General features: G+C 40.9%; 1 protein-coding gene across 16 annotated transcripts in view; it reads right to left on the minus strand.

Annotated features, from left to right (window-relative positions):
• Nucleotides 1–22,953, minus strand: part of IRAG1 (inositol 1,4,5-triphosphate receptor associated 1) — a 189,707-nt gene that overhangs the window by 77,238 nt on the left and 89,516 nt on the right. For 9 of the 16 annotated variants that reach the window (XM_073347576.1, XM_073347577.1, XM_073347581.1 and 6 more), the window contains 2 exons: nt 11,337–11,439; nt 3,724–3,912 (listed from right to left, as the gene is read on the minus strand). The exons of 2 other annotated variants lie outside the window; for them this stretch is intronic. In XM_073347576.1, coding sequence (XP_073203677.1) covers nt 3,724–3,912; nt 11,337–11,439 — 292 coding nt within the window. Of the gene's footprint in view, nt 1–3,723; nt 3,913–11,336; nt 11,440–15,817; nt 15,858–22,953 lie in introns of those variants that run through there. 5 more of the 16 variants (XM_073347588.1, XM_073347589.1, XM_073347590.1 and 2 more) reach the window with 2 other exon arrangements.

Below are 22,953 nucleotides of genomic sequence, written 5' to 3' on the forward strand. Positions count from 1 at the left end.
AGAAGAGAGAAGAGAAGAGGAGAAATGTATCTGTAAGGCATACATGTCCACAAGCAGACCCTTAGCCAACCAAGCAACAGGGTGCATGCGTGTGGGCAGTGTGTGGAGCTGGGTAGGTGCACATCCCTAGTATTTACCAATCCTTTTTCCTAAAGTCACTGAGTGGGATTTTCAAAAGCCTTCAGCATCAGCCTAACTCATTTCCCACTAAAGTAAATGGGAGCAGAGTTAGGCCAATGCTGAGTACTTTTGAAAATCATACCCAATATTGTTGTTTTGACTTGGGCAAGTTGGAGAATCTGTATTGATGTAAAAATAAATTAAAAACATGGACCCAAGGTTTCTTCCTTAAATTTTGGAAAACCCAATGCTATTTTCTGCAGTTTAAATATCTTAAAAATTTCTAGAAAGAGGTTCTACATAAAGGAAGCAGATAGGATGGAGTTTATCTCCTATAGAGAATGAGGGCCTCCTAGAGGATAAATATTAGTATCTGAAAAAAGAGGAAGGTAGGAAGACTTCAAGTTGGGACATCTCTTCTCCCAGCAGATACTACTGTTACTCTGTTTAGTAGCAGGAAAGGATCAGAGCCCCAGAAATTCCTCCATCAGTCACTAGCTTCTCCTGCTTCTCCGACTTGCCCCTGCTTGGCAAGTCCTCATTTCACCAACCTGAAAGGGAGCTGTGTTCCTCCTTACTTAAAACCCTGCTTCTATTGACTTCAGTGGGAATTTTTCCAGCTAGTGAAAAACAGAACTACTTTATTTATCATTATTTTAAGCTAATATCTAGATTATGCTGTAGGACTCAGGCTGCAGTACGGCCCACTGGTGGTGACAGGCACATACACGTTCAACTCCTAGCCCAGACATTTGCCAGTTGTAATCCTTGTTCCAAACATTTAGATAGGATTAAAAGTAGCTTGTTGCTTAAATTCTTTCTTCTGTTTTCTTACCCCTTAAAATGACATTCCTCTGAAAAGCAAGTGTTTTGCCTGGTAAACAAAGATTCATAATCTGTCACTTACTGTAGTTTATTTTAAACTTGTTTTTAGAACAGGAGGCTATGCTGTTATATCCATCCAGATTAAAATAATTTTTAGGGCTAGATGTTCATGTTTCTCATACTAGTCCTCTTCTAATGTGCCCTGCCTAGCAAGCTCACAATGAGTATCTAGTACATTCAAATACAATTTGCACATGACAGATAAAAGTAATCTGCTTGACCTACTGTATGTTCCCAACTAATCGTTTGCTAAACTTGAATCCAACTGGGGTGTTTATCTGAAACCAGGAAACTAACCCTCAGCAAAATGTGCAATTTTGATGGAATGCATGACAAATCAATGAAGGGTTCATTGCTGACAATATTTTCCTATGATATTAAAAGAAAAGAAGCGGATGTTTTTATCCAAAGTGTAGAATACAGTGTCCTAGCTCCAGTAACAATGATAAATTTTAACTGAAATCATGCCAGGATATAAATCCTCTCTACATTTTCACCAGGTTGCATAAAACAGGATAACCTGGTGGGGCTGTGATTCTTTAATTGTTATATGTAAGGATGTTGTTTTGTTCAGCTAGACATTCATACTTATCTCAGGAAAGAATAGGATTTTTGTTAAAAAAAACCAATTGGTTGAGAAATTTTTAAAAAAAAATCTTTAAAGGAACATACAAATTATTTGAAGGCCAAACTGTATTTTATTGGTTATTTATCTAAAATTACAAATTTGCATGTAGACTTCTATGTAGCCTACCCATTTGGACTTTATGTAATTTTGTTACATGATCAGATACCGTTGTGATGAGTGAAGTGCTGATAGATGCTGTAGACAGAATAGATTTCCATCATGCATCAACAAGATAACACCTTCAGAAACAAGCTCTGTAGCTCTGAGGGCAACAGTGCTTCTAGTTTTAGCTTAAAGCGTCTACAAGACTCAGTTCTTTCCTCAGATGTTAAGTTATTGTACATTATACTGCAATTTAGTTCTGAAAATGCAAAGAAAATTACTCCAATTCCTTGTTGCAATAAAACAGACAGTATGCGTATGTTTTCATAATTCTTTTTTATTCATGGTCTCTGGAAGAACATGACATTTTTGGGCAGCTTTGGAATAAATAGCAAAGAATGTTATAATAAGTAAGTAATATAAGTTTCCAAAACAAACTGAAGGTACTATACTTGAAAAAGTAGTGCTCTCATCCATTATATATATAAACCATTTGATGTAATGGAAGAACTTTAAGTATACAAATACTGATCAACAGGACCAAACCAATGGTTCAGCTAGCCCAATCTCCTGTCTTCTGACTGTGGTTGGTGTCAGATACTTCAGAGGGACTGAACAGAAAAGTGCAATCTATCTAGTGATCCATCCCTGGTCATCCAGTCCCAGCTTCTGGCAAACAAAGGCTTAGGGATTCCCAGAGCATGGGGTTGCATCCACGACCATCTTGGCTAATAGCCACTGATGGACCTATCCTTCAATTCTTTTTAGAGCCAAGTTATATTTTGGCCTTCACATCATTCCTTGCCAATGAGTTCCACAGGCTGAGTGGGTGTTATGTGAAGAAGTACTTCCTTATATTTGTTTTAAACTTGCTGCCTATTAATGTCAATGGGTGATCCCTGGTTTTGTGTTATGTGAAGGAGTGAATAACACTCCCCTATTCACTTTCTCCACACCACTGATGATTTTATAGACTTCTGTCATATCCTCCCTTAATCATCTCTTTTCTAAGCTAAACAGCCCCAGTCTTTTTAATTTCTCCTCTTATGGCAGCTGTTCCATACCCCTAATCATTTTTGTTGCCCTTCTCTGTACTTTTTCAAGTTCTAAAATATCTTTTTTGAGATGGGGCAACCAGAACTGCATGCAGTATTCACAGATTAATATAGTGGCATTATATTTTTGGTCTTATTATCTCTCCCTTTCCTTATGGTTCCTAACATTCTGCTCTCTTTTTTGGACTACCACTGCACGCTGAACCAACGTTTTCAGAGAACTCTTCAGGATGACTCCAAGATCTCTTTCTTGAGTGGTAACAGCCAATTTAGATGCCATCATTTTGTATGTATAGTTGGGACGATTTTTTCCAATGTGCGTTACTTTGCACTTACTAACATTGAATTTCATCTGTCATATTATTGCACAGTCGCTCAGGTTACTGAGATCCCTTTGTAACGCTTCACAGTCAGCTTTGGACTTGAGTATCTGTCTTGAGTAGTTTAATATCATCTGCAAACTTTGCCACCTCACTGTTTACCCCCTTTTCCAGATAATTTACTAAGTTGAACAGCACTGGTCCCACTACAGAGATTTGGGGGACTCCGCTATTTACCTATCTATCTCCATTGTAACAACTGACCATTTATTCCTACCCTTTGTTTCCCATCTTTTAACCAGTTACTGATCCACGAGAAGACCTTCCCTCTCATCCCATGACCACCTATTTTGCCAAAGAGCCTTTGGTGAGGGACCATGTAGCTTTCTGAAAGTTCAAGTACACTATATCCACTGGATCACCTTAGTTCACATATTTGTTGACACCCTCAAAGCATTCTAATAGATTGCTGAGGCATGATTTTCCTTTATAAAAGCTATGTACAAAATCTGTATATAATTTTACAAACTTCAGAAAGTATACAAAGTGATAGGGTTCAGTCTTAGATTTGTGCAACACAGTATTAATAGAATAGATTTTTAAGTTTGCTTACTTTGACTGGAGAAGAACTGGTGAGTTGTGCTTCTGGTGTCTGTCCCTCGTCTTCAGGTAGGGTTGGCATGGTAGGTGGTGAGAGACACGATGGACTGCAATGTGGACTAAAAAGACCATGCACTGCTGGGAATGTCTGTTTCAAGTTAACCTCAAGGGATAAGCACTGAGATGCCTTGTGATCCACAGACTATAGTGTATGCCAAAAATACAAATCAAATCCATTTAAAATCTATGTTCAAACACTGGGGATCACTTTATAACAACAAACAGTAATAAAGTTTAAAATTAAAAATGATGTGTCTTCTTGCATTTTATTAACTAAAATTTCAAAGATCAAATATAACATGATAAAATATTTAAAAGAATATTTATATATTTATTCCTTATTTTGCTTCATTTTTTTTTCCAGTTTCTTAGGAGATTTTTCAGACTTTCCGCATCTGATTCGCTTGTGACTATAAACTGCCCTTTCAAAAAGCTCTCTAAAAAATGGAGAGTGTGCAATTGATACCTACAATATATCCCTGAACAAACACTGCAACCTTACTACTGCAGAATGTGATCTCAGATCTGATATGCTAAGGAGGATGAGAAAGGAAAATCCCCAAGAGGAAATGTTGCTGATTCAGGAGGTGCCACTTTTCCTCTGAGCTAGTATTGAATAGGTATGGTATGCACAGTTTGGTTAGTAAAGGGTTTTCACAAATTGGTCCCTGGAGGCTCACTCCTGCAGTTACAATTGAATCATACCTCTGCACGTTTTTTTTTTTAGCGGTTTGGGTTTAACAAACTGGAATATCCTAAGAACAAGCCTCAGCCAGCTTTCTAGCCCTCTCACACTCATCAGAGCCCCCCGTCTTACTTTAGATTACTCTAGTATTATTGGGGGAAAGAAGAAGGGAGGCTGATTTCAGGAATGGAGGTTTACTGGCTTCCAAGCTATGCAGACATTCAGTCCATGTTCACCAAACATTCAGGAGACTAGAACAAAGCTGATGAACACATTAAATCTTGAATGCCTGGCTCAGTTCAAAGAAAAGGAGTATTTGTGGCACCTTAGAGACTAACAAATTTATTTGAGCATAAGCTTTCATGAGTTACAACTCACTTCATCGGAGTGAACTGTAGCTCACGAAAGCTTATGCTCAAATAAATTTGTTAGTCTCTAAGGTGTCACAAATACTCCTTTTCTTTTTGCAGATACAGACTAACATGGCTGCTACTCTGAAACCTGGCTCAGTTCAAGTGGGTTTGAGGTTCAGTGCCACTATTTTGCACTAGGTAATGCATCAATAGCTAACACTAGCGTTAAGGGCTTTGTCCTGTCTGATCCTGTAGCCATTTTTGCAAAGCCGAAGATATTAACTCTTGTCCTGACCAAATTTCAACTCTGGAAATTATATTTGCCTACCTAAATTCTCTATGCACTTTCAACGGGAGGAAGTATTCTTCGCTTCCTGTCTTAAACTATCAGGCAGTGTTGCTGAGAACACAGGTAAACACCTACAATATTTAACCCCAAGAGTAGCTGAATTTCAGCGGTGGTTACTGTAATTCTTATGGAAATCATTTGTACAGCTTTTGGATCCATTTGGGTGACAGGGACTATATAGTAATCAAGATCATATATTACAACTTTTGCTTCAAAGAAAAGACTACCTGGTGGAATTATTAAGGCAATATAGTCATCACGGTCCAAGAACATATTTCCCGGGGACTCTTTCTTACTTGTACTTTTCAAGAGGATTTTTTCTGCTTTTAAGAATGCCGAAAAAATGTGGGACATGTATTTTTAGCAAGCTTAGAGTTTTGAGGTTTCTGTGGTAAATTACTAGCTTCCCATAGCTATTAGGTCTCTTCCAAAGAACCCAGGTCAGCCTGGGGCATCTCTTTTCCAGTGAGAGTTATGCAAAGTGAAAAAAACAATTATGCCAAATAAAGGTTGGCAGGAATTTTATGGCTCCATTTGCATAAAATCTATTAGCAACAAGGGGGAAAGAAAGCAACTGCTACTTTATTAGAAGAACAGAGTTAAAGTGCACAATCCTATCATTTTAAATTGTATTATATAGATTTGTTACTGTAATTAAAGATAGAAAAATATTAGCACTGTGTAACACTGACAGACCCCGGTGGTTCGTGGTCAGGATCGAAACTGGGACCTCTGGAGCTTAGTTCATGAGCCTCTACTGCATGAGCTAAAGCCATATGGCCCATAGGCGCCAATTTCCCCTCTTTCACGTGAGTGCTCGACCCCCGCTCTGCCCCCACTCCACCTCTTCCATGAGGCCCCACCCCTTTCCAGCCTCTTTCCACCCCTTCCCCAAAGTCCCCGCCCCAACTCCGCCCCCTCTCTGCCAATATTACAACTCCTTCCCCAAATCCCAGCCCTGCCTCTTCCCCTGAGAGTGCTACGTTTCCGCTCCTCCCCACCCACCCGGAGCGTGCTAATGCTGCCAAACAGCTGTTTGGTGGCGGCCGGGCAGGAAGCGCTGGGAGGTAGGTGGAGGAGCGGGGACATGGTGTGCTGCGGGGGCGGGAGGGGGAGAGGACGAGATGGGGCAGCGGGAGGAGAACTTGGCTCCCAGTGGGTGCAGAGCACCCACTAATTTTTCCCCGTGGGTACTCCAGCCTCAGAGCACCCATGGAGTTGGCGCCTATGATATGGCCCTTAGCTAAGGCTGTAGAGCAGACTCATTAATCTCTCTCTCTCTAACTGATCTCAGTGCCACCAGATGGGACAGAACACCACACCCAGGAGGTGTGTGGGTTACAACTGCAGTCCTGTAAGTATATATACACCTTCAATGTTTTCATTATGTACTGTCTATGCTCAGACTAAGAGCCTGGTTTAGTGGTGTGAGCACAGAACTGGGAGCCAGTAACTTCTGAATCTTGTCTCAGACATCAACTCTGAAAATTTGCTTCCAAGTTTAAATCCACAAAAACTTCCACTAATTTTGGATGCCTAAACGAGAGGTGTTAGAACTATTATCTTACTCTAGAAACTACTTCAGAGGTGCGAAGCAGCCACAACTCCAGTGGAAATCAGTGGAAGCTGTAGGTTCATGATGCCTCTAAAAAACAAACCAGACCCTTGGTGTCTCAGATTGGATACCTAAAAATTGAGGTACCTCAGATTAATGGATGCTTAAAAATGTTGTCCCCTTAACACCTCTTACTTAGCTTTTCCATCAAATAGGGGATGATAATACCCACTTCACGTGGATATTGTAAGGGTTAATTAGTTAATGTCTATAAAGCAAGTTGAAGAGGAAAAATGCTATATAACGTGAAGAATTATTTTAAGTGGTGTTCACTCTGTATTGTAGTCACAAACTAAGCACTAAAACCTTACTGCGACCCCTGGTGGTCAGTTTAGGAACATGTTTAGTAAACACATAAGAGTTTAATCTACTCAGTGGCTGGATTTTGTTAATTGCCTCACACAAAGGTCCTGCTTCAGATAGGCTTCCCTGGACAGAATGCAGGACTACAGTCACCCTACCATAAAAGCAAATAAATACTATTGCACTGAAAAGAGGTATTGGTTAGAGAGAATGCAAACTAGATTGGGTTTGACATCAGTGCATGGGTGTGTGTATATACACTTACACAGCAGTTGGACAACTTTCTACAGCTAAACCAAAACAACTCACTGAGTGAGCAAGTCAGATTTGTTGATGTATGATTTAATGATTCTATCAAATTAGCAAAGACCGATCAACTGCTTAGTTATCCTGGTTCCATTAAAGTAGGGCAGATCTGGCTTGCATACTAACTACCTTCTTATTGTTCATGTTACTATGAAACTCTAACCAACAACAGCTTGTTGGTGCATTACTGTAAGATTCTTAATTTTCTAGTTTAAACTTCAACTATAAATTAAACAAAATAGAAACAGTATCCACTAGGCAGATGGGTAATTAATATTCTCTCTTTGTTCAATTTATCTCCCGAAGTATCAGCTACCTGCTAAAATTTATGTGCTGGTAAAAATTAGAGAAACATCATGGCTTGAATTTACATTTATTGTTTTGTTAGCTCTCAGTATCACTAATAGGAGGCACAAGAGAGAAGAAATGAGGAACAAACACGTATGTGTATTATTTAATGTCCTCTTAACACACACTAACTAAATCACGGAACAAGGTGGATATCAGAGGCAGAACTCACTGCTCAGTTTACCATGAAGGCAAATGTTAACTATATTCATTTTCTGGCTGGTGAACAGCAGATACATTATGTCTGTGTGCACTGAGAAGAATAATCACCACCTACAGTTCTCGGTCAGTAAAGGATAGAGTAGCCTACCAATCCTGAACAGGTTCAACACTTGAACCCTATTATTTTCTCCCAACTCTGAATCACTGCATCATTCCTAGTCTTGACGGATTAGCTTTTTATTGGTACGTCAATAAACATGGATTTCATTACACACACACACACACACACACACTATGGATTATAATCCAAATTTACAGATAAGCAAAGTAAGAAAAATGCTGCTTCGGTACTTATTAGAGTTTGATGTAAGGCTATTTATTTTATATATTTTGACATAGGATATTGACAATTTGGATTTTTAACAACTGTAAGTTTTAACTTTTTGAATCTCAATGTCTACTAACATTAAATAACTTATCTGAGTGTCTCTGCTTAATTTTCCACAACTGTGAAAGTTTAAATTGATAAAAATAGAAAAAAAATGCTAAAAAATAAATATTGGTATTATCAGTCAAAAATGGTAATAAATATAGAATTCTACAAAGTCTACTCAATCTTTACTCTTCAGTGGGAGATTGTTTTGTCTGGAGGAAGACGAGGCACAGATAATTTAATATTCAATGCCTTTTACATGAACTGTTAATTGTAAACTGTCTTTTACTAACATAAAAAGTTTTGATCTAACTGTTTCATGAAAGAACAGGAAGAATTTGTCTAGCAAAAGTTTGATTTTCCCAGGCTGACTTTTAAAACTGTTGCCATGCTTGCTTTGGTGAATTACACTAGTGACACTGGTCACAGGAGTCATAGCAGCAGCTACAAAAGTGCCATGACTCTGCTGGTGTGCTTTAATGTAGTGCTCTTTGAAACAGTGCTAGGTTAAAGCACACTACAGAACCTTTAGTGCACATGGACCAATTAGTGCACAACATGTTAGTGTCCTTTAGAAGTCACTAAAGGGTGTTACTCTATAATGTAAACAAACCCTTACTTTTCATCTCCGGAGACATAGGATCGAACAAAATGCTGCGATCTGAGCAACCTCTGAACTTGGTGAAAATTTGGATCCAAAACAGCTTTAGAGCTTGAGCACATTACTCCATAAAAGATGGATTCAGTCCTTTCTCAGGTCACAAAGGAAAATGAATTTGGTTGTTTTACCTAATTCTCAGTAGACATAGAAACATATAATTTGGCACATCATATAATTTGGCATAGCTGACAGACAAGTACTCAAGAGAACCCTGGGGCTGAAATATCAGGAATTATTTCAGGCCAGGACAGAGTCATGCCTGCTACACTGCTAGATGTGAAATCTTTCATACTGCCAGCTACCTACTTAGCCTAATATGTCTTACTTTGATGAGCACCAAATTCAAATAAAAAAAAAAGAAGACAACAATGCACAGTTTTAACACCTCAAGGTTCAGTCACTTATTTTGATTAAAAACAACACCACCACCCACCCACTCTTGCATATAATGCAGAGGGACAGATTCTGTTCTGTGCCTCTCAGAAAGTACAGCCTAGGGGGCTGGTGGGATACAGGTTAATTTAAGCCACCATGGCAGTGCCTGGATCCTGGGTGGCTGGGGCCTGGAGCAGCCTCTGGCATAAAATTAGAGCCTTACTCAGGCTGCTGATGGGCTACTTTGGAGCCAGGAGCACCCAAGAATCTCTGTATTGCTGAGCACTAAGAAAACTCCCTCTCCTGACCCTGTCACATCTCCTTTGGTGCCCAACCCCATCTCTAGAAAACACTCTCCCTTGGCTAACTGAGGTGCTTTTGTGTCTCCTATACACTTCCACAGTGTCTTAGAGGGCCTAGGATTTTTGCAAAATATGAGCATATACTTTCTTTCCTAATAAGGACACATGCATTAGCATTCCAGTTTTTTATTTAGACACTTTAAACTGTAAAACGTACGGGGTCAGATTCTCTGGTACACTAAGGCAGAGGTATTACATAAGCAACAAACTGGCCTTAAACTCACTGGGAATAACCAGTGGAGAATTTACCCTGACACTTCCTGCAGTCTCCCTTCCCTTGGGTGTAAGGGGTAAAAAGAGGCATGCTGGGTCACGGGTGGGAAGGAGAGGAGAGGAGTGGCTCCTTCACACCCGATCATTCACAGGAGTGACCTTACATCACTGGCATCAACTGGGGTTGCTCCTGTGGCCCCATAAGCAGAGCTCGGATGGAGTGGAATCTCAAGTGTCAAAGGACAGACAATCACTAACAATGCACTATAGCAAGAATGGTAGGATCTGATCTGCCCTCCCACAGAAAACCTGTAGTAGGGAAAATAATTCACTAGAAACTCTTCAGAGTTCACCACCATTCCCCTGTGAAGGTGAAGTGACTTATTTTGGGATATTGGGAGACAGGATGCAGCCTTAAAACCACCAGGGCTCAGAACCTCCACGTGGAAACCAGGTTACAGTCCCAGGGTTGTAGTGTAGAGTGCCAGATGCTCCCTGGTCTGACATGAGCCAGCTGGTTACCTTTTGATTCATGCTGCCATTAAGCTGCTGGCTTTACCTCTCTAAGTTAAATATTAGAAACCTCTTTAAAAAAACATACAACAAAATAAGCTTTCAAGGGATGCTTTGGAAAAACCATCACTGGAGATATCCAATGCTGGACAAGGCAGCCATCAATGGTTTAGGAATAACAAAATTAGTCCTGCCATGTTTCATAAGGATGCACTATGAGCATGATCAAATGTCCATTCAAGTCAGTGGAAGTATGTTCATCAACAGGCATTGGATCAGGCTCTGTATGACCTTCTTCCATCCCAAAGGATTCTATCATTATGTTACTGTTGCTATTTTTATTAAATCAAATGATCCACAATACCATTTCGAAACCAAACCATGGAGTAACAGCAACAGCTTCGAAATCATCAGTTACAAATAAAAATCTCTAAAAATTATTTTTTAACTCAATGCCACAAGTGAAGTGGAAAAGGATGGACGAGTAGAACATAGGTTCAGTTAAACCACTTTGTGGACTATAAGATAAAAGATTTAGTTGTTTTAAACAAGGCAAACAACAGATTCTACTTATTCTCACACTGAGTGACATGCAGTATAAATAAGTTCTGTTTAGTTCTTGTCTGTTGTTGTACACCCTCTGCTTAAAATAGATAGGTAAAAATGGATTTCCTTAGGGTTCAAATTTGTTGTCAGATATAGATCAGTGGATACAGGGAACTTTCTTCTATCACTGGGTAACTTAGAACACAGTCTCCAGGAAATGATGATATAAAAGCTGTATTCCATAAAAGGAAAAAGTATTCAGAAATGTTTGGCTTTTGATCTGTTCCCTCTGCAACCCATTTCACCACAGTAGAGAAAGCAGAGTATAATCAGTAAACTTACCCTCTCTGTCTGAGTCACAGCTGAAAACTGTGTTAGCAAGGGTTTAGAATAAAGATGCTTTACTCCATCTCCACTGCTAGTCTGACAGCTGACCTCAAATGCTCTGTCAAATCACAGCAAATACATAAGAAAAAGAGCAAAAATATAAACACAGAGTTTAGAAATTGTTTTCTTAAGATTCCTTGGTTCATATACTGCCCCCAATCAAGGCAAGCAACTCCCATTGGCAGTAGTGGGAGTTCCATGTTCTCATCAAGGATAGTATCTTGGCTTCTGAATGAAATATTTTTGAATTGCTCCTTGTGGGCTCAGTTTTCCATTGCCCTGCACTTGTGCAGTCATTTGCACCACTGCAAAGTGAATGACAGGTGAGTGTAAATTGCTACCAAATCAGAAAAGGAACATTTTACATTCACTTCACACTTGTGTAAAAGAACAAACAGGGTGCAGTGCATTTGTGAATCAAATCCTCTGACCTTAAACTTCTTAACACTGAGGGTATGTCTGCACTGCAATAAAACATTTGTGGCTGGCCCATGTCAGCTGACCTGGGCTCACACTGCAGGGCTATAAAATTGCAGTGTAGACATTCATGTTTGGGAGCCCAAGCCCAAATCAGCTGACATGGGCCACCCATGAATGTTTTGTTGCAATGTAGACATTCCCACAGTGTTAAGAAGTTTAAGGTCAGAGGATTTGATTCACACGGCACGCTGTGTGTTCTTTTACATAAGTGTGAAGTGAATGTAAAATGCTCCTGAATGTCTATACTGCAATTTAATAGCCCTGCAGTCCGAGCCCTGCAAGCCCAAGTCAGCAGCCATAGGCGAGCCATAGGTGTTTTATTGCCGTGTAGACCCACCCCTAAGACAGGTTATAGCTCTATTTCATTCAGTGAAAATTAATGCAAGACAGAAATACAATTTTCCTGCCAATTTATTTGTACTGCATGATATGCCTTTCAGTCACAAAACACTATTAATAATAGTAATTACTCCACTAAGAAAAAGTGCAATTTGTTAACATTTGCTAGCAATTTAAATCTGTAGATATAGATATATAGAAAGAGGTCATGGACATTGATAGAAGGTGCTTCTTTACGGCACGTAATTTTTTAAAAGTCATAAAGTTGATTTTTCACTTGAAATAGTGATTAAATTTGTAAATTATTCTAAAACTGCTTTAGCCATCATTTATCTGCACAGATAATTAACAACTCCATAGATATTGTATAATACCAATGTATTCTGCGATAACGTTTACTGAACCAAATTCTGCCCCCATTAATATCCATTCAACTCCACTGGGTAGGACCAAGACTTTTTTAGGCAGTTACAGGGTTGTCCCTCCCGATGAGATATTGAACAATACTTTTCTAGGTTGTGCAGATTGTGTGCAGCTAGAATGTTAATGTAAGGTTTATTCCCTCTCACATACGGGATTTGATCCTGCAAAGTCTGAGAGCACTCCCATTGGCTTAAATGGGAGTTGAGGGCACCCATTACCTTGCAGGATTGAGCCCCGTATGCAGATAAAATTCAAATAATTGTGCCATGATAATATTTAACATGAATAATTTCTACATACATTGACTTTTAATTTATTCATCCTTTTTTATTCTTGTATGTCCTTATCCCTTACAAATACAGGGAGGTAAAAATTTAAAAAGAACCCAAAAAAGGAGACTGACCAAACAATAGCATGCATATCACAAAAAAGAAGGCCCCTAGCCTCTACAGATCTTTCAATCACCATATAATCTCATGGCTATAAAATCTTTCTTAAAATCATAAGGATTGCATACAGTTACCTGTCCCCCGTGTCTCACTTTACATAAACTTACCAGAGGAAATGACTCTTTTCCACTTTGTAGTTTCCTCATGGCCCAAGAATATCTAAAAAGCTTTGTTATCCAGCAGGTGGGGGGTGGGGGAACAAGGGGTGCCGGTAAGTCAAAAATTCCAGTTAACTAAGAGTGAATGGGTTTGGTTGCAGGGGGGATCAGGGCATGGGTTCTGAGAGGGAGTTTGGGTGTGGTAGGGGGCTTGGGGCAGGGGGTTGGAGTACGGGAGGGATTTCAGGGTGGCGGATCCAGGTGGCGCGTGCCTCGGGTGGCTCCTCGCAAGCAGTGACATGTCCCTGCTGCTTCTAGGTGGAGGCATGGCTTGGCGGCTCTGTGCGCTGCCTCTGCCCGCAGGTGCTGCCCCAGCAACTCCCATTGGCCATGGTTCCTAGCCAATGGGAGCTGTGGAGCCAGTGCTCGGGGCGGCGGCAGCACATGGAGCCCCCGTGGCTGTTCCTCTGCTTAGGAGCAGCAAGGACATGTCGCCGCTTCTGGGGAGCCAGGTAGGGAGCCTGCCGGCCCCACACCAACTGGACTATAAACCCAACTTTCAATAAAGATCAGAAATGCTGGTTTATAGAGTTTTCCGGGTTGGTAAAGTGCTGGATAACACAACTTTTACTGTACTATTTAATAAAATCAGCTTGTAAGCATCTGTTTTAGAACTAAACTGAAAAGGTTCAACTCTGTGCAGGTACAGAGAGGCCCACAGCTGGAATAGTTATTTTGTTCATCATACTGTGTACAAATTAGAATATGCCACCATCTTGTTATTGAACAAAGAAGAAATAACTTAATTAGGTAGGCAGCAAAGTATTCTGATTCTCCAAAGCATCTAAAAGTATCGTTCTTTGGAGGTTGTATTTTCAAAAATGAGGTAAGGGTGGCTTGCACTAGTCTGAAGAATTTGTAGATATGGTGGATTGTTTGGAGAGTAATATTAGAGGCATTAGTGCTTAAAAAATTAGTCCTGGTGAAAAGTGATACATTCAATGTGATAGAAAATGGATTTCTTCATTTTTCTACTAAGTAAATACAGCAAAGGACAGTGAGAGTTTAATGTTCCCAAAATGCTTCTCCAATGTACCTCCACTTTGGTCTGCAGGGAATACCTCTAGTTACCATGACCCTCAGCCCTGGTCTACACTAAGAGTTTAGGTCGAATTTAGCAGCGTTAGATCTGTTTAACCCTGCACCCGTCCACACAACAAAGCCATTTTCATTGACTTAATTGACTCTTAAAATCGATTTCTGTACTCCTCCCCGACGAGGGAATTAGCGCTGAAATCGACATCGCCGGGTCTAATTTGGGTTAGTGTGGACGCAATTCGACAGTAATGGCCTCTGGGAGCTATCCCACAGTGCTCCATTATGACCGCTCTGGACAGCACTCTGAACTCGGATGCACTGGCCAGGTAGACAGGAAAAGCACCGCGAACTTTTGAATTTCATTTCCTGTTTGGCCAGTGTGGCAAGCTGATCAGCACAGGTGACCGTGCAGATCTCATCAGCAGAGGTGACCATGGAGTCCCAGAATCGCAAAAGAGCTCCAGCATGGACCGAACGGGAGGTACTGGATCTGATCACTGTATGTGGAGATGAATCCGTGCTATCAGAACTCCGTTCCAAAATACAAAATGCCAAAATATTTGAAAAAATCTCCAAGGGCATGAAGGACAGAGGCTATCACAGGGACCCACAGCAGTCTGCTGAAATTGCCAACAACGGCACAAATTAGAACCAAATGCAGTGGTTTTTTTGTAGTATGTATAGCTGTAAAGTAGCAACTAGATTAGCAGCTAGGCACTTGGCCATTTAGGCTGGGATTTTCATAGGTGCCTAAGGGAGTTAGGCACTCAACCTCCCATTGAATTTCAGTAACACAAACTTATTCTGCAACAATATTTTAGGGCCCAAATTCAAGGAGAGTTAGGTTTGTACTGCTTTAGGCACCTATGAAAATCCCAAGTTTAATATTTGCTCTTACCTAATGTTCTATATTGATTCTACTACACAAACAAAATAGTTTTAATATAGACCCATCATACAGGATTATGGCTGATTAATGAATAGCAATCACACCTACAGAATAGGTTTCGGAGTAGCAGCTGTGTTAGTCTGTATTCGCAAAAAGAAATGGAGTACTAGTGGCACCTTAGAGACTAACCAATTTATTTGAGCATAAGCTTTCGTGAGCCACTAGTACCCCTTTTCTTCCTGCAGAATAGGAATTCTCCATAAAAAATTGTCAGCCAGGTTCCATTCTGTTTTAACACTAGTTTATCAGAAGAAAACTGAACATTGCCACTTCTGCTTAAGTATCAAACATTAAAATTTAGGTTTGTTCATTCAAGTAGCACTAAATCAGTTTGGAACCTGGCCTGTAGTCTCTTGTATTAGGAGCCCATTTTGCTGCCACTAACAGGAGACTCAACTGGCAAATGCAGTTAATATATATTTTAAGAAGAATTAGTAATAGTGAGGAATATTCTTAAAATTCTAGAACAATGTGCTCAGGAAAATGGATGCAGTTTTCTTTTAAGGGAGGAATCTCTAGGTCCATTTACAAAAATGGATCTGGAAGAATTCAGGGCCCCTTTGCTTTGGGTAGTAAGGAGTTAATATTGCATGACTTTACCTTTTATGAATGAGTCACAAGTCCTGGAACCAGTTTTCCATTTCCAATTTTTGTGTTTTATTTAGCTAGACAAAGAATTTGAAAAAGATTAGGCTACTATTAATGTCACTGGCATATCCCTCTACTAATAACTATAGGAACTGTGTGTATGATTTTGCATAAATCATCTTTAATAGCAGTCTGCTACATTTCTATTAATTCTGCCTATTCTTTTTGACTCATCAGTTCATGACAAAGATCCAGTGAGATACTTTATCATTAAGCATGGACATTTCCAAACACTGGACCAAATTCAGGTCCTTACTCAGGGTCTGATCATATCCTTGTGTGTGAAAACTGGCCCAGAGGGAGTTATGAGAGGGGAAATGTTTGCAAGGTTCTTCTTGCAGAGATTTCTCCTTAATCATTCCATTGTGGGAAATCAGGGTCCTGTTCCCTGCTCACCATGGGCCCAACAACAAATCCAGTAGATTCTAGGTGATCAGAGGGAGATTGGTGCCTCCATGACGAATCTGGGTCCCCTGTGGCTGCCTCCATCTGCCCCTATTCACAAGACTGCTAAACTAGCAGCTGTCCCGAGGATCACCCTTAAGAAGGGATACCCACAGTAGACGAGTGCTATGGAACTAATATAGCAACAAGTGCCCCTCAGCAAAACAGGAGACAACATTTGCACCCTCCCACTCCGGCAAACCCAGTCTGCCTTTCTCTCTCATTGCCCTCCAAGTACCTGTACAGATCGCTCAACCTAACAGAGAGTCCAAGGAAAGGGAAGGTGGAGGGATGTTAACCAGGGAGCCAAGTGAGAAGAGGGTGAATATGCAGAAGAAGGAGATCAATGTATAGATTTTGGGGGCACAACAAAACTCTCAATTATTACTTAGACGTTACTCAAGCAAACTCATATTAGCTTCAGTAGAAGTTTGCCGAAGAACAGACTGAGTCAAAACTGACTAAAGACCTCAAGATTTGGGCCACTCTAGATGAACTACCTCATAAAGAATTGTATTTTCTCTTTTACAGCCACAATACAATAGACTTGTGCACATGTGAACAAACATATGCATGCGAGTACTTCCACTGCAGGATTAGGACCTTAGATTGCTACTATGCCATAGCCTCATAGGTTGTGCTGTAGGGAAGCTCTTTCAGATATTCACGCAGAATTTTTCTCCTCTTAAGTTCAACCTATCCTAGTCATACATCATCAGTTCTTCTCCCTGTTTCATGTGTTACACCATTTTAATAGCTGTAGATGTTATGTGCTTCTATGCTCTTTTATCCTTGCCACATGACCATTAATTCATTTATGCTTATCTCACCTTTTCTCATAGATAGATATTAAGGTCACCATTAAGGGACCATTATGATCATCTAATCTGACCTCCTGCACAATGCAGGCCACAGAATCTCACCCACCCACTCCTGCGATAAACCTCTCACCTATGTCTGAGCTATTGAAGTCCTCAAATCATGGTTTAAAGACTTCAAGGTGCAGAGAATCCTCCAGCAAGTGACCCGTGCCCCATGCTACAGAGGAAGGTGAAAAACCTCCAGGGCCTCTTCCAATCTGCCCTGGAGGAAAATTCCTTCCCGACCCCAAATATGGCGATCAGCTGAACCCTAAGCATATGGGCAAGATTCACCAGCCAGATACCCAGGAAAGAATTCTCTGTAGTAACTCAGATCCCACTCCATCTAACATCCCATCACAGGCCATTGGGCCTATTTACCATGAATATTTAAAGATCAATTAATTGCCAAAATCATATTATCCCATCATACTATCTCCTCCATAAGCTTATCAAGTTTAATCTTGAAGCCAGATAGGTCTTTTGCCCGCACTGCTTCCCTTGGAAGGCTATTCCAAAACTTCACTCCTCTGATGGTTAGAAACCTTCATCTAATTACAAGTCTAAACTTCCCGATGACCAGTTTATATCCATTTGTTCTTGTGTCCACATTGGTACTGAGCTTAAATAATTCCTCTCCCTCTCTGGTATTTATCCCTCTGATATATTTAGAGAGAGCAATTATATCTCCCCTCAACCTTCTTTTGGTTAGGCTAAACAAGCCAAGCTCCTTGAGTCTCCTTTCATAAGCCAGGTTTTCCATTCCTCGGATCATCCTAGTAGCCCTTCTCTGTATCTGTTCCAGTTTGAATTCATCCTTCTTAAACATGGGAGACCAGAACTGCACACAGTATTCCAGGTGAGGTCTCACCAGTGCCTTGTGTAACAGTACTACCACCTCCTTATCTCTACTGGAAATACCTCGCCTAATGCATCCCAAGACCACAATAGCTTTTTTCATGGCCACATCACATTGGCAGCTCATAGTAATCCTGTGATCAAACAATACTCCAAGGTCCTTCTCCTCCTCCGTTACTTCTAATTGATGTGTCCCCAGCTTATAACTAAAATTCTTGTTATTAATCCCTAAATGCATGACCTTACACTTCTCACTATTAAATTTCATCCTATTACTATTACTGCAGTTTACAAGGTCATCAAAATCTTCCTGTATGATATCCCGGTCTCTCTCTAAATTGGCAATACCTCCCAGCTTTGTATCATCCGCAAACTTTATTAGCGCACTCCCACTATTTGTGCCGAGGTCAGTAATAAAAAAATTAAATAAGATTGGTCCCAAAACCGATCCCTGAGGAACTCCACTGGTAACCTCCCTCCAGCCTGACAGTTCATCTTTCAGTAGGACCTGCTGTAGTCTCCCTGTTAACCAATTCCTTATCCACCTTTCAATTTTCATATTGATTCCCATCTTTTCCAATTTAACTAATAATTCCCCATGTGGCAGAGTATCAAACGCCTTAACTGAAATTTAGGTAAATTAGATCCACTGCATTTCCTTTGTCTAAAAAATCAATTACTTTCTTAAAGAAGGAGATCAGGTTGGTTTGGCATGATCTACCTTTTGTAAAACCATGTTATATTTTGTCCCATTTACCATTGACCTCAATGTCCTTAACTACTTTCTCCTTCAAAATTTTTTCCAAGACCTTGCATACTACAGATGTCAAACTAACAGGCCTATAGTTACCTGGATCACTTTTTTTTCCTTTCTTAAAAATAGGAACTATGTTAGCAATTCTCCAATTATATGGTACAACCCCTGAGTTTACAGATTCATTAAAAATTCTTGCTAATGGGCTTGCAATTTCATGTGCCGATTCCTTTAATATTCTTGGATGAAGATTATGTGGCCCCCCCGATTTAGTCCCATTAAGCTGTTCGAGTTTCGCTTCTACCTCAGATATGGTAATATCTACCTCTATATCCTCATTCCCATTTGTCATGCTACCATTATCCCTAAGATGCTCATTAGCCTTATTAAATACTGAGGCAAAGTATTTGTTTAGATATTGGGCCATGCCTAGATTATCCTTGACCTCCACTCCATCCTCAGTGTTTAGTGGTCCCACTTCTTCTTCCTTTGTTTTCTTCTTATTCATATGGCTATAGGATCTTTTACTATTGGTTTTAATTCCCTTTGCAAGGTCCAACTCTACTTGACTTTTAGCCTGTCTCACTTTATCCCTACATGTTCTGACCTCAATAAGGTAGCTTTCCTTGCTGATCCCTCCCATCTTCCACTCCCTGTATGCTTTCTGCTTTTTCTTAATCACCTCTCTGAGATGCTTGATCATCCAGCTTGGTCTCCAAGTCCTGCTTATGAATTCTTTCCCCTTTCTTGGGATGCAGGTTTCCGATAGCTTCTGCAGCTTTGACTTAAAGTAATCCCAGGCCCCCTCTGCCTTTAGATCCATAAATTCTTCAGTCCAATCCACTTCCCTAACTAATTTCCTTAATTTTTGAAAGTCAGCCCTTTTGAAATCAAAAACCCTAGTCACAGATTTATTTTTGTTTGTCCTTCCGTTCAGTTTGAACTGAATTAGCTCATGATCACTTGAACCAAGATTGACCCCCTACAATCATTTCTTCTATGAGGTTCTCACTACTTACCAAAACCAAATCTAAAATGGCAAACCCTCTAGTCGGTTCACCAACTATTTGATGAAGGAATCCATCAGCTATCGCATCTAGGAAAATCTGAGCCCTATTAATATTACTAGCACTCATCCTCCAGTCTATATTTGGGAAGTTAAAATCTCCCAAGATCACACAGTTTCCATTAGTATTTACTTCATTAAAAACATTAAAGAATATCCATATCTATCCATATCTAAATTAGATCCCGGCAGTTTATAGCCCAAGGACTCTCACAGGAGAGGCTCTAGTAGTTTTCTTCCCCAATGTGATTTTTGCCCAGACGGACTCTGTCTTATCCATTCCATCGCTTCTTATTTCTTTACATTCTACCTGATCATTGATATACAGTGCTACTCCACCACCTTTGCCTTTATTTCTGCCTTTCCTAAACAGCACATACCCTTCAATACCCGTAGTCCAGTCATGACGACTATTCCGCCATGTTTCTGTTATTCCTATAATATCTGGTTTCACTTCCTGCACCAGTAGCTCTAGTTCCTCCATTTTGTTCCCTAGGCTCCTCGCATTGGTGTACAAACATCTTAATTTTTGCTGTTTGGCCTCACTCACATTCTATACCCGATTAGGCACGGTCATTCTACAGCCAGTATGACCTATTAGACTGGTATCTACACTGCCCTTCCTCCTTATGTCCATTCTCCTACCCATAGCTGTATCCTCTCTTACTTCATTTTCTTTCCTCTCAATGCTAAAATCGGGCGTGGAGATTACCTGGACATCTCCCAACCATCTCCCCCAGATTCCTAGTTTAAAGCTCTCTTAATCAGTTGTGCCAGCCTCCATCCTAAAAGTCTATTTCCTTCCCTGTTCAGATGAAGTCCATCCCGAGAGAACTGTCCTCTGTCCATGAATGCCTCCCTTTTATTGCAGGGGTGGGCAAACTATGGCTCCGGGGTCGCATCGGGCCCTTCAAACATTTTAATCCGGCCCTCAAGCTCCTGCTGGGAAGTGGGGTTGGGGGCTTGCTCCGCATGGCTCCTGGAAGCAGCGGCATGTTCCATCTCCAGCTCCTATGCATAGGGGATGTCGGGGGCTCCACGTGCTGCCCCCGCCTCAAGTGCTGCCCCTGCAGCTCCCATTGGCCAGCAAATGGGGCCAATGGGAGCTGCAGGGGCGGCACCTGTGGACGGGGCAGTGCGCAGAGCTGCCTGGCAGCACCTCTGCATAGGAGGCAGAGGAGGGGACATGCCGCTGCTTCCAGGAGCTGCTTGAGGTAAGTGCCATCTGGAGCCTGCACCCTGACCCCCTCCCGTGCCCCAACACTTCGCCACAGCCCTCCCACTCTCTGAACCTCTCGGTCCCACCCTCCTGCACACCAGAGCCCGCACTACAGCCAGAGCCCTCTCCCTGCACCCCAACCCCCTGCCCCAGCCCGGAGCCCCCTCCCACACCCTGAACTCCTCATTTCTGGCCCCACCCCAGAGCCCGCATCCCCAGCCAGAGCCCTCACACCCCCCTCACCCAACCCCCAATTTTGTGAGCACCTGTGGCCCCTCGGGCCAAAAAGTTTGCCCACCCCTGTTTTATTGCCATTATCTTTTCCCCGCAAACTTTAATTGATTTTGTGTACTCTTCTTTGATCTTTTAGTCATTCTAGTTCTAAGAAACAGATCTTGGACAAACAGTGTCATCAAGTGCCACTTAGGAGGGTGGCTTGGGAGGAATCTAGATCTAGGGGTGATCATAAGTAAGGCTATGTTTACCACCCCAAGTAAGTGCACCCGCCATACCCCAGCCCCTAACCCCCACCCACACACCCAAAATTCTGCTGCTGGCTCAGGGGCTGCCCTTTTATTGGACCAGCTTCTGTTGGTGATCTGTGGAGCTCGAAAGCTTGTTTCTTTCACCAACCGAAGTTGGTCCAATAACAGCTATTACCTCACCCACCTTGTCTCTCTAATATTCCAGGACCAACACAGCTACAACACTGCAAACATATTTTGTATAGAAACTGGCTAATTTATGTAGGAGGGCAGCATCAGTCTTTGCTCCTGGGACATATAGGGAATAATCACAAAATGAAGAATGAAAAACATTCTTAATGCTCTCAAAAATGAGATACTATGAACTGATTTCTTCCAGGTTACACATCTGTCTGGTAAGGATGACCCTGCGTTGGGAAAAAACCCAGAGAGTTGTATTGTACTGGATGTCCGTATAAGAATGGTAAATATTAATTCAAAGACAATTAAGACAAACTATTCAGTATTATATATGATGATGTATGATTCAGTATGAATTATGATGGAGGAAACAAATGGATAGAGAATTGCTTGTGAAAATTCATATACTCACCTACCTGTTATGAAAATGATTTCTATGTTTGCCCAATAGTTAGGTTCACTACTATTTCCCCAAAGTGAGCTGATAATAGATGTCACTTTCAAATGTCATGGACAAACTCCTCTTAGCATCAACACGATTGCGTTCTAAGGCAAAGGATTTCGACACCGCTATCAAACAAACAACACACATATTGAAGCTATGTCTGCACCACAAACTAGGGGTGTGACTTTCCTGCTTGTGTACACACATTTGTGCTGTCAACATGCTAGCATGAGTATAAACAGCAGCGTAGTTATGATAGCACGGGGAGTGGCATCAGAGGCATTGCCCAGCTGTGCCAAATACAAACCTACCTAAAACCAACAGGTATGTACTCAGCATGGCTAAGCCATGCCTCTGCTACCTCCACCCGTGCTACTAATTTTCCTAGCAAAGGGAAAAGAACAATTTGACATTTCCTTTGGGAAAAATATCCCATGTCCTCTGATGTCAATTCATTCCATTTTTGGGAATCATTTAAAGTTATGCTACATGGAGCTATAATTTCAAACACATTATATAAAAAAAATCGCATAAGCATCAGTGGAGCTGGAAAACAAATTATATAATTTGGAAAAAATATTAGCAAAGACCTAATTTGGCAACATTAAATAAGTTTAAGGCAACTAGGGCAGAACACAATTGGTTAGTGACCCAATAAGCTAAACACAGCTTGTTCTTATTCAAGCAAAAAGTCTACCAAATGAAGAAATAAATGGAACAAAATTTCTATCATTATTTTAAAAAGAGTGATCACAAAGAACACATTCTCTTGATTAA

Source organism: Lepidochelys kempii, chromosome 6, assembly GCF_965140265.1.
Source record: "Lepidochelys kempii isolate rLepKem1 chromosome 6, rLepKem1.hap2, whole genome shotgun sequence".
Taxonomy (NCBI): domain Eukaryota; kingdom Metazoa; phylum Chordata; order Testudines; family Cheloniidae; genus Lepidochelys; species Lepidochelys kempii.